Raw genomic sequence first — 9715 nt, 5'->3', positions numbered from 1 at the left:
CTCTCTCTCTCGACAGAGCGGCGGCGGCGGCGACCGTGACCGTTCAGCTGTGTCGGCCCTCTTCGACCCGCTTCGGCTTCCCTCTCCTCTGCCCGTGTGTCGGCCCGGATCCGGCGGCGCAGCCACCCAGCGGGTCCGTGCGAGCCCCCGGGGGGAGGCGGGACGCGGGGCCGGGCGGGCGGCCGGGGTGCCCTGAGGGGGAGGAGGGGGTGCGGGGGACGGCTCGGAGGCGGGCCCGGGGGAGGAGAGAGGGCCAGCGGAGGCGGGTCGAGCGGGTCGGCCGGCCGGGGGAGGCTAGGGGGGAGCGGCCGGCGGCGGGGGCGGGGGCCGGCGGCCTGGCGAGAGGCGGGCCGTGGGGTGGGGACTCGGGGCGGAGGCGAGGCGAGGCGAGGCGAGGCCGGGGGCGGGCGGCCGGCCGGCCGTCGGGGAAGGGGGCCCTGAGGTGGTGCTTGGTGAACTTTGAGGCTCCGGAGGAGCTGAGGGTTTTGGTCAGGGAGGCCGCTGGGCGCCTAGCGCCGGGGGCCGTCCGGGTTGCCTAGACACGGAAGATGCGAGGCGGGTTCTAGAACTTTCCTTTCTCCTCAGGCGGCCGCTGACGGCCCCTCCCCCTCGCGCGCCCTTCCCGCGCTTTTGCGCTCGGCCTCGTGCGGCCCTCACGAGCCGCCGCCCCTCCCCCCCCAGCTACGGCCTGGAATCCTGCGCGAGCCCCAGCCCCCACCCGAGCCCTGGCCCCCGGGACGCCCCGCGGAGGTGGTATGCTTCCCCCCCCCCCCCCCGATTTTTCCAAGGAGATTAGTTAGGCTTCTGGTTTAGGGATTTTTTTTTCCTTGATTGTCGCCTCAAGTAACGAGGGTGAGGGGAGAGGAGCCATTCTATTTTATTTTGTCTGGCCGACTCAAACTGAGGCCGGATAACTGAGAAACATCAGGTGGCAGAGCGTTTGATTTTATTAAAGAGTCTCATTGATGTCTCCTCCGTGGTGGGGGGGGGGGAAGGGAAGGAAGATGGGGTGTACCAGGGGTGTGAGGGTATCAGATCGAACTTAGGGCCTTTTCCTCCGACCAGGATTGGATTTTTACCCTGCTCCCTCCTAGAGTTGGCAACTCCCGGAAGTCAGCCATCATCGAGCCCACCTCAGTGGCCTGGGCTTCCACTCTTGATTCAATAGAGTCAGACAGAGCACAGCTTTAGAAGTGGGCTTTTGGGGGTCTATGATCTGAGGAAAATTGAAGGTTCTAGTGTAATCCCATCACATTTTCTTCTTAGATCTTGGAAGTCAGGTAGGTTCGACGCTATCGGGAAGGAAGAGATACTGAAGTGCTTCCCTGAATTACTAGTAGTCTTTCCTCTTTTCTCTAAGTCAGTTTCAAACAGATTTCTATCTCACTTTGGACTTGGGGCAAGAAACCCAGTGGTACCTACCATCCTTTTGGTTCTCTAAGAAGAGCAAGATTCTTGGCACACGAGCTTATTAAAGATCCCATGGCACTTTTTTCAGGATTAAGGTCGTTAATGGTAAAAACAGCTGGACCCAAAAAAAAAGCGTGTCTTTGCACGAGGCCACCTAAATTTCCCCATGATTTCCCATCTAAAGCAATTGTGCCAATTCTTCCATGAATGTACAGAGGTGACTACTTTTGGGTGGTGGATAATTTTACTTTGTAAAATGTTTAGATATATTCAGGATGAGAATATAATTATTAATTTATAACTTATAATTATCACCATATAATTATTAGGTGACACTATTATAGTCCATTATAATTCCAAAATTACATTCAGTAACTTTCAGTGCATGTATGTAGTGTGGTTTTTCACAACTTGAATAATTTATGTATTGTACAGCCATAAAATTGTCTGGTGGTTAAGATTAAATAATCAATTCAGTTGGACCAATTTAATTACTGATCATTCAATTCAATAAAAATATTTTAATTATTGATTCTTCAAATAAAATAAGTATATTTGATGGTTAAACATTAGTAATTGTAGTTAAAAACTTGTAAATTTAAAGAATCTTTCTTAATTGCAAAACAAACCAAAAAATCAAACGGATTATACAGGGAAAAGGAAGCTTTTACTTAAGTCCTTTCAGTTTAACACAAGATTTGAAACAGAAATACTACTATATGTCAGAAGAACAGTGTGTCTCATCTAATATAACCTTTGATGTCCCCTCAAGCAGTTAGGGATTTCCCTAAACATCCCCACTTTGCCTTAGTAATTCATCATAGTTCTATCATCCTTGAATTTTCTAACTTCTCTAACCTATTTGTTTTCATCCTCTACTTGGAGAAGCGCTATAACATGATGGAATAGCAGTTGTTTGGCAGTCAGGAGTCCTGGCCTCTAGTCCTGTCACTGGATATGGGACCTTGGGCAAATCCCATTATCTCATAGACCTCAGTTTCCTCATCTGTCAAATGTGATGGGATTGAACAAGAGGGATCTCTAAGGTCTCTTCCAGCTTTAACATTCTCTGATTCTGTTCCTCCAGTTAGCTAGCATTCCTTCCTCTCTGTTTCCTTCTCTGGCTCAGCTGTGGTCATACACCAACACTGTTCTGGCCCTCTGCTTTTCTTCCTTTATATTCACCATTTAGGATTTCATCATCTACTCTTAGGACCACAAGCATCACCTCAGCGTTCATTGACTCTCATATCTCCAGCCCCAGCTCATGGATTTTCTGACTTCCAGTATCTTGTCTTTAGTTGTCTTTGGAACACACTGGATGCCCCATCAGCACCTCAAACTCAGCTTGTTGGACAGATAGGCACCACTTTTGATAGCAGATCATACACCTGTAGAACTAGTTGAGCCTGTGGTCAGTCACAGAGTAAGAATCTGCGTGCTATAGTGGAGTGCTGTACTTAGAAAAGACTCGGTTCAAATATCACTTATTAGTTTTGTGACCATAAGCCATCATCTCTCTAACCTTCTAACTTCCTTATCTGTAAAATATGAATCTTAATATCCATCATAACTACCTCACAAGGTTGTTGTGGGGATCAAGTGAGGTAATATAGGTAAAGTGCTGTTATTCTATTGGAGTCTCTCTAGCTTGGTGGGATCTGCCAGAGCTTGAATTCTGCTAGTATGGTTTTTGAGATCCCAATGATACCTCCAGACCATAATGTAGGTTATTTTAAGGTGTCTTTTGCTCTTAAAAAAGAAAAATATATGTGTATATATTCAATGAATGGCCAGTCACACTGTTGGCCTGTTAGAATCATAGCACTTTAGAATTTACAAAGTGTTTTTTTTTAATCCTCTGAATTCCCTAAATGAGGGAACAGGACCAGAGAAGCCTACTAGCTTGTTCCAGGTCATGAGAGTTAGGCAATGAAAGCTCTCTGGCCCTTAAACTCAGGTTTCCTGATGCCATGTCTAGAGCTTTCACCATTGTACCACGATGCTTCTCTAAGAAAGGGAAACAAGCTTATTATCTGTTCTTTAGGATGCCAGAAATGGTAGTTATAGAATGGTCCTCTTCTCCCCCACCCCCAGTAACTATGTGTATTTGTCACAAGTGGGAGTTATTTAGATCCCCAGAGCCATTTGTCAGAGAACTGGTTTTGGCAGAGCCCTCTTTTCCCTCGAACACTTCCCAAATTGCGCCGTTGCCATTACCTAAGAATGTGAGTGGTTACTAGGACAGTGGTTTTCAATGGGCTTCTAGTTTCCCCTGTTGAGTTTTGAAAACAAGAATTAATTTAGCCAGACCTCAGGTGAGGGGTTCTTAACCTTTGTGTGTCATGGACCTCTTGGACAACCTGGTAGAATATCTGGAATCTTGTTTTTGAATGTATAACATAAACTATATAGAATTACCAAGGAATGCAATTATATTGAAATACAGTTATCAAAATATTTAATAAAAAAGAAAGCCAAGTTCAGACTCTTGGTTAAGAACCCCTGCCCTAGGTGATCTCTAGCACCAGGTGTTGACTTTCAGGTCTAATAGCTCACTCATGAATTCATTCAGACCCCAGAAATCACACTTGTGTCCTGGGCATGGGTGCTGCAGACTTAGGTGGACAAAAGCAATCTTAGAATTGGAACCCAAAGCCCAGAATGGCAGAAGGGGACATTGTGGGAGCCCCACCTGATCACCTCTGGGTACACCAGGAAGGTGTCTACCGGGATGAATACCAGCGAACATGGATTGCATTTGTGGAAGAGGTAACTCCTGATTTTCTATCAACTTGGTTTCTATCCATTTTCAGTCTTTGGGGAGGGTATGGTTTCAGTGTTTACAATTATTTCCCCATAGGAGACCAGTTTCGTTAGGGCTCGAGTGCAGCAGGTACAGGTACCCTTAAGTGATGCAGTCAGGCCCAGTCATCTCCCTCCCTCACAGCTACCACTAATGTGGCAGCTATACCCTGAAGAGCACTACCTGGATAACAACTCTAGGATATGGGAGATAGAGCACCACTTAATGGTATGTATTATGGCTAATTGTTCTCAATTTGATTTTGCCCCCTCTAGGGGAGAGAGAGAGAGAGAGAGCGCTCTATTCTTTTTTCTCTTTGTTTAACAGGTCAGGGGAGTTGAGGAGCTGTTGCTTAAGCTCTTGCCTGACGATTAATCTGGTAAATATTGATATTATCTCTTTACTCTTTCTTTACTTTTTATGCTTATACTTGGTTATGGAGTTTTAATAATAATATTTGTTTTCCAGGTGCTGGGATTCTAGGAAGATATGTCCATTTGTTGTGTACATTATATGGGAATCACTTCACCCAGCACTGAAGTGCATCTACCTTTGGGGGGAAAAGTGAAAACTGTTCAAGAACACAGCACAACAGTTTAGGAAGGAAAGTGAAGAATACTGTAAAACCGCAGGGGGAATGTTAGGTAGATACAAGGCAAGTCCAGAGGTGGTCATTGAGTCAGGACACCTAGCTTAAAACCTCTGACTCTTGGAAAGTGCCATGGAATCTTTAATGGACATCGTCGGTCAGAACCTCCGTTTGACATCCTCACACAAAAAGCAGCACCTCCAGAAAAGATGCCCTGATCACCAAGGACTTGGTACTGACTTAGACCGGAGCCTTCAGCAGTCAACATGTTTTGTTTTGTTTCTCCCCCTTCCCCCCCACCCCTTCCCAAACTTTGCATTCCTCTTTCTCCCTTCATAAAAACATCCTAGTTTTTGCTTGCATGTCTTCCATTCCAGCACTGGTATACTTGGATCTACTGAGAACTTAGGAGTTCTGAGAAAGGGCACCACCCAGGTTGGCTGCAGTCTTCAAGGACCTTTCCCCTTTCAGAAATGCCACATGTCTTCAAAGTCTCAGGGAGTTTTTAAACTCAATCTCTGTTTACCATATTTTATCTTTAAATAATGAGCTACTTTCTTGAAAACTTCCAAAAATCCATTTTAGGTGTTCATAGGCACTTTTCCCAGGTGATAGCATTTCAGTTGTTGCCAATTCCCAAGGATGAATTTGATTGCCCTGGTGAGGAGCTTCCCAGGATAGTTCAGTTGCATTTGAAATGAAGGGAAAGCCTGGGGGATGGAGGGTCATCTTGCTACCATTGTTAACAGTTCTCACAGTAAATATAAACTATTGTTTTCCCTAATTGAGTGAGGTTGGTACTATAAATGCAGTCTGCTTATCCTGTAAGTGGCCAGAGGGTTTTGTAATTACTCTAGTGTAACTACTTTCCAGTGATAAAGGGGTTCAGAGTAAAAATCTTAGCTGAAAATCCCTAAGTTTCAGTGTGGTTAGGGGTAGAAAATAGAGCCTATGAGCCAGAAATGATTTTTTTTATGAGAAAGCAAAATAAACACTCTATAATCGTATTTTTTTTCTTGTTTTAGTTTTAATGGATATGTCCCAGAAGGATCCCTGCCAGAAACAAGCCTGTGAAATACAGAAATGCTTGCAAGGTACTTACATATGGTGCTTTATTCTAGTGTTGTTTTTTTTTTTTTTTTCATTTTGTGTATGAGCTTCAAGAGTCAGACCATCCATCTGCAAGTTAACATTTAACTTGTCTCATAATAATATTCAGTTTCTGTACTTTTTCTTTCACTGGCTACATTACCAGTGTAAACTAAGGATGATTCTCTTTATGGCTCAAAAAAATACAGTGACAAGTTGTACTTTTTTCACCTACATTATATAAAGCATGAGGTTAGTGGGAAAAGCACTGGATTTAGAGTCAGAGGGCCCGAGTTCAAATTCTAGCCCTGATGCTTTCCAACTAAATGATATTAGATAAAAGACACCTAACTACTGTTGGCCTTAGTTTCCTGATTTGTAAAATGAAGGGTTTTTATTAGATGAACCCCAAGGTCTCATCCATTTTTAGCTCTTATCCCATGATGTTAAAAGTGGGGAGGGCTGGTGTTAAATGGGTGACATTATACTGTGGTTGATAAACCACTTGAACATGGGTGGAAGGGGTTCAAGTAGAAAGTTGGAGTTCTGAAGACCTACCTCAGCTGATGAGGAATGGGGAAATTATTGTCCAACTGCTAAAGAATGACCTGAAGCAAAGAATTCTAGTAGTGAAGTTGAATTGAAAGAAGGCCTTCTGGGCCTGATTCTCATCCGCTCTGTACTCAAAACTGGCTTCTTTCACATGGGGAACTACTTTAGCTATCATTGGAATTCTGTCACAAGTACAAAGCAGATGAGAATTGGTATATAAGTTGTACTTTTGTTAAATGATTACGTTTCCAATTATTTTTTGGAAATCTTAAATGAGTTGTGTAAGACTTAGGAAGAATCCATTTTATTAGCTGTTTAGGAAGAATTTTAATACCTTATTTACTCACCCCCTTGCCCTCAATTTTGAGGAGGTAAGAAAACTGTTTTTCCCCAAATTTTGGCCTCCCTAACATGTATAATATATGTATATATACATGTACATGCAATGTATATGTGTGCACATACACACACGTGTGTGTGTCTAGTGTATAAATACACACACTTTGAAAGAACCACGTGGCCAGGACAGACCAAGAATTAAAAGGAATATCTGACCCCATGTTCTTGGCTGGGGTGAGGGGGAGGAGAAAAGTGCTCCTAGTCAGCATCTGGTCCTTTATTCCTATAGCTACCCTCTAATATAAGGGAGCTAGGAAGAGCCAGCTGGAGCTGCAGCAGCTTTAAGTCCACATTTTTCTAGAACAGGGGTTCTTAACTTTTGTCATGTCTTGGACCTCTGCTCAGAAGAATGTTTGGGTCACCTCCATAATAATTGAAAGAAGTGCTATATTTCAGTTAGGGGTGATGAAAATAAAGATGTAATTTTTTCCCTATTGAAGTTCATGAACCCCCTGAAATCTATACATTACTCCAAGTGGCTTCCTAGTTAGGAACCCCTTCTCTAGAACAAAAGGTGTGTTCAATTCAAACCCTACATCTGAAACTTGAGAGGAAATAATACTATGTGGTATTATACTAATACTATAATGCTAAAATGCTACCTTTCAGTCATTTTGTAAGTCATATTTTCTTAAGTCTTCTGTGATTTATCAAGGACTGCAAAATTGCTGAAGAGGTAAATCATAGGTTCCATTTAGTGATAAAATTAATTTCTGTACAGTTCCAAATAAGTCGCCGGTTTTTAGTAAATGGAAGTGAGAATCTCGTGTTATGAAAATTGGCAAGTGCAGTGATACATAGACTTTCTAGGTTTCAGTGCTTGCTATGGGCTTTTCTCCCTCCCCTCCCCCTTCTAATTCTTTAGAATAAAGACATCAAAGCAATAAAGTTGAAACTCATGCCAGTCAATACAGTATTTCCTGAAAAGGGACTTGAGGTTTTACTGCCCCGCCCCCAGGAATGCAGATAAATTAGACAACAGCAAATAAAGAAAGATTATTTTAAACTACCCAAGACACCCTGCAGAATTAATAAATGACTATTCATCAAGGTGTCTTGTAATACTAGTAGGCGCTGAAAATTTCACATCACTCTTTTTCTTGCAAACTTTAGTTTCAGTTATTTATGAGCTAAATCTGATAACAGGTTAGGCTACAAAAATAATTGGTCTAAGTTAGATTCTGCCCTCATTTCCTCTTCCATCCCCCTGCTCCATATCCTAAAGGGCCCAAGCTCTCCCCGACTAATTTTGGTCGGTGGGCATGGGAATACCTCCCTTTCCCTTTACTATTTCCAATGGGTTATGTTAGTTATCTAAGTTTACAGGGAAAGTTTTCAAGTCACATATCATAAAAAATATATATTTGTACACACCCTACTTGCTCAGTTTACTTTCTCTCATAGAATTAGTCTTTGTTTTTCAGCCAACAACTACATGGAGTCTAAGTGTGAGGCTGTCATCCAAGAGTTGCGTAGGTGCTGTGCTCAGTACCCCAAAGGGAGATCTGTTGTCTGTTCAGGATTTGAAAAGGAAGATGAAGAAAGGCAGAAGCTTAAGTCTGCATCCAAATGAATTTCTGCTCCATGTTTTTCATCCAGGAGATTTTATTTGGTCTCCTGAACAGGTTTTCTCAGGTAGTCAACAAAAGCCAAATGGAAATTCATTTATAGGTTTAGTCAATAGATATGCCACTTAAGCAAAAGAATAGAAAAATAGAAAAAAAAATCTAGTTTGAAACAACTTACTGAAAGCAAAAATGTTTTTCTTTCAATGTAAACTTTAAAAATGACCTGTTGAAAATAAACATGTTTTAAATGCAGATATTTTGGTCTGGTACTGAATGGTCTCTTCATAAGGATTTCCTTGATTTCAGCAGCTCATTAATTATACTGCATAATGGAGTACCTTCCAGGGAGGCAGTGTTGTATAGTGGGGAAAGCACTGGGTGATGTTAAGTCACAGGTCCTGGGTTCGAAATCCAGCTTTGGGCCAAAATGAGGGAGTTGGATTAGATCAGTGGTTCTCCCAGGTGTGGTCCAGGGACTCCTGGGGTTTCCTGAGACCCTTTCAGGGGGTCTTAGAGGCTAAAACTATTTTCATAATCCTAAAATAATTTCTAATATGCTAAATATCGATAGATAGAATTCACATAAACCAGAGGTCTCTAGGTGTCCTCAATAATTTTTAAGAAGGTAAAGGGATCCTGAGAATAAAAAGTGAGAACTGCTAGACTAGATCTCTCATGTCCCTTCTGGCTCTAAATCTATGATTGTTTCAGCAGCATCTCACAAACATTGATCTTTACGAATGTTTGAGACATGCAGTAATGCTGTGATGAAATTTTTTCTCTCTTCAATGTGGCTCTTCCCTTCCATCAACCTAGCCATGCTTTTTCAATCTGTAATTCTCGTCTGTTTTTTCAAGAAATCCTTTATGGATAATCTGCACAATATGCTAGAAATTATTTTAATAATTAATGGATGCCAGTAACAACACTTGGGTTAATTCATTTTCATCACCTGACTGGCCCACCTTTTCCAATCATATATGTCTTTGATGTCATATATATATCCACCAGTCATCTGGAAAAAAGCTGTAGCCTACTTCCACCTACCATGCATCTTTCCATTACCTTTTTGAAGCATCTGTGATTTTGATTATTTTGAGATTGTTGTGTTATGGGATTTGTACTCATGTGAGAAAATTGTTGGTGGCAGCTAGGTGGCATGGTGGATAGAGTGCTGGACTTCGGGTCGAGAAGCTCCAAGTTCAAATCCTGCCTCAGCCACGTACTAGCTGTAGCTGTGTGACCCCAAGAAAATCACTTGGCCTCTCAGCTTGAGTTTCATCATCTTTAAAATGGGGATAA

At 42.5% G+C, this 9715-nt stretch overlaps 2 protein-coding genes across 3 annotated transcripts; both read left to right on the top strand.

Annotated features, from left to right (window-relative positions):
* The first annotated feature begins 50 nt into the window (after window positions 1–50).
* On the top strand, window positions 51–8665 carry CMC4 (C-X9-C motif containing 4). Of its 2 annotated transcripts, none has more exons than XM_036740562.1 (3): window positions 51–133; window positions 5831–5899; window positions 8270–8665. In XM_036740562.1, the coding sequence occupies exons 2-3, from the start codon at window positions 5836–5838 to the stop codon at window positions 8416–8418; spliced, it is 213 nt and encodes a 70-aa protein (XP_036596457.1). In that variant the 5' UTR covers window positions 51–133; window positions 5831–5835; the 3' UTR covers window positions 8419–8665. The 2 variants fall into 2 exon arrangements, with proteins under 2 accessions (XP_036596457.1, XP_036596456.1); XM_036740561.1 differs by lacking the exon at window positions 51–133 and adding an exon at window positions 4915–5037.
* On the top strand, window positions 77–4775 carry MTCP1 (mature T cell proliferation 1). Its single transcript, XM_036740560.1, has 5 exons — window positions 77–133; window positions 4028–4182; window positions 4274–4444; window positions 4544–4595; window positions 4685–4775. Exons 2-4 carry the CDS (start codon window positions 4075–4077, stop codon window positions 4589–4591), a joined length of 327 nt encoding a protein of 108 aa, XP_036596455.1. The 5' UTR covers window positions 77–133; window positions 4028–4074; the 3' UTR covers window positions 4592–4595; window positions 4685–4775.
* Window positions 8666–9715: the final 1050 nt, after the last annotated feature.

This window comes from Trichosurus vulpecula, assembly GCF_011100635.1.
Source record: "Trichosurus vulpecula isolate mTriVul1 chromosome X unlocalized genomic scaffold, mTriVul1.pri SUPER_X_unloc_2, whole genome shotgun sequence".
NCBI classification, from domain to species: Eukaryota; Metazoa; Chordata; class Mammalia; order Diprotodontia; family Phalangeridae; genus Trichosurus; species Trichosurus vulpecula.
The sequence above is the reverse complement of the archived record's forward strand: the minus strand, read 5'-3'. Positions and strand labels throughout refer to the sequence as shown.

Excerpts from the sequence above, each read along its gene's own strand:
- MTCP1 (XM_036740560.1), top strand. The coding sequence starts at position 4,075 with ATGGCAGAAGGGGACATTGTGGGAGCCCCACCTGATCACCTCTGGGTA. Across the intron at positions 4,183-4,273 it reads GGATTGCATTTGTGGAAGAG|GAGACCAGTTTCGTTAGGGC; the intron begins GTAACTCCTGAT and ends ATTTCCCCATAG. Across the intron at positions 4,445-4,543 it reads AGATAGAGCACCACTTAATG|GTCAGGGGAGTTGAGGAGCT; the intron begins GTATGTATTATG and ends TTTGTTTAACAG.
- CMC4 (XM_036740561.1), top strand. The coding sequence starts at position 4,938 with ATGGAATCTTTAATGGACATCGTCGGTCAGAACCTCCGTTTGACATCC. Across the intron at positions 5,038-5,830 it reads CCCTGATCACCAAGGACTTG|TTTTAATGGATATGTCCCAG; the intron begins GTACTGACTTAG and ends TTCTTGTTTTAG. Across the intron at positions 5,900-8,269 it reads AATACAGAAATGCTTGCAAG|CCAACAACTACATGGAGTCT; the intron begins GTACTTACATAT and ends TTTGTTTTTCAG.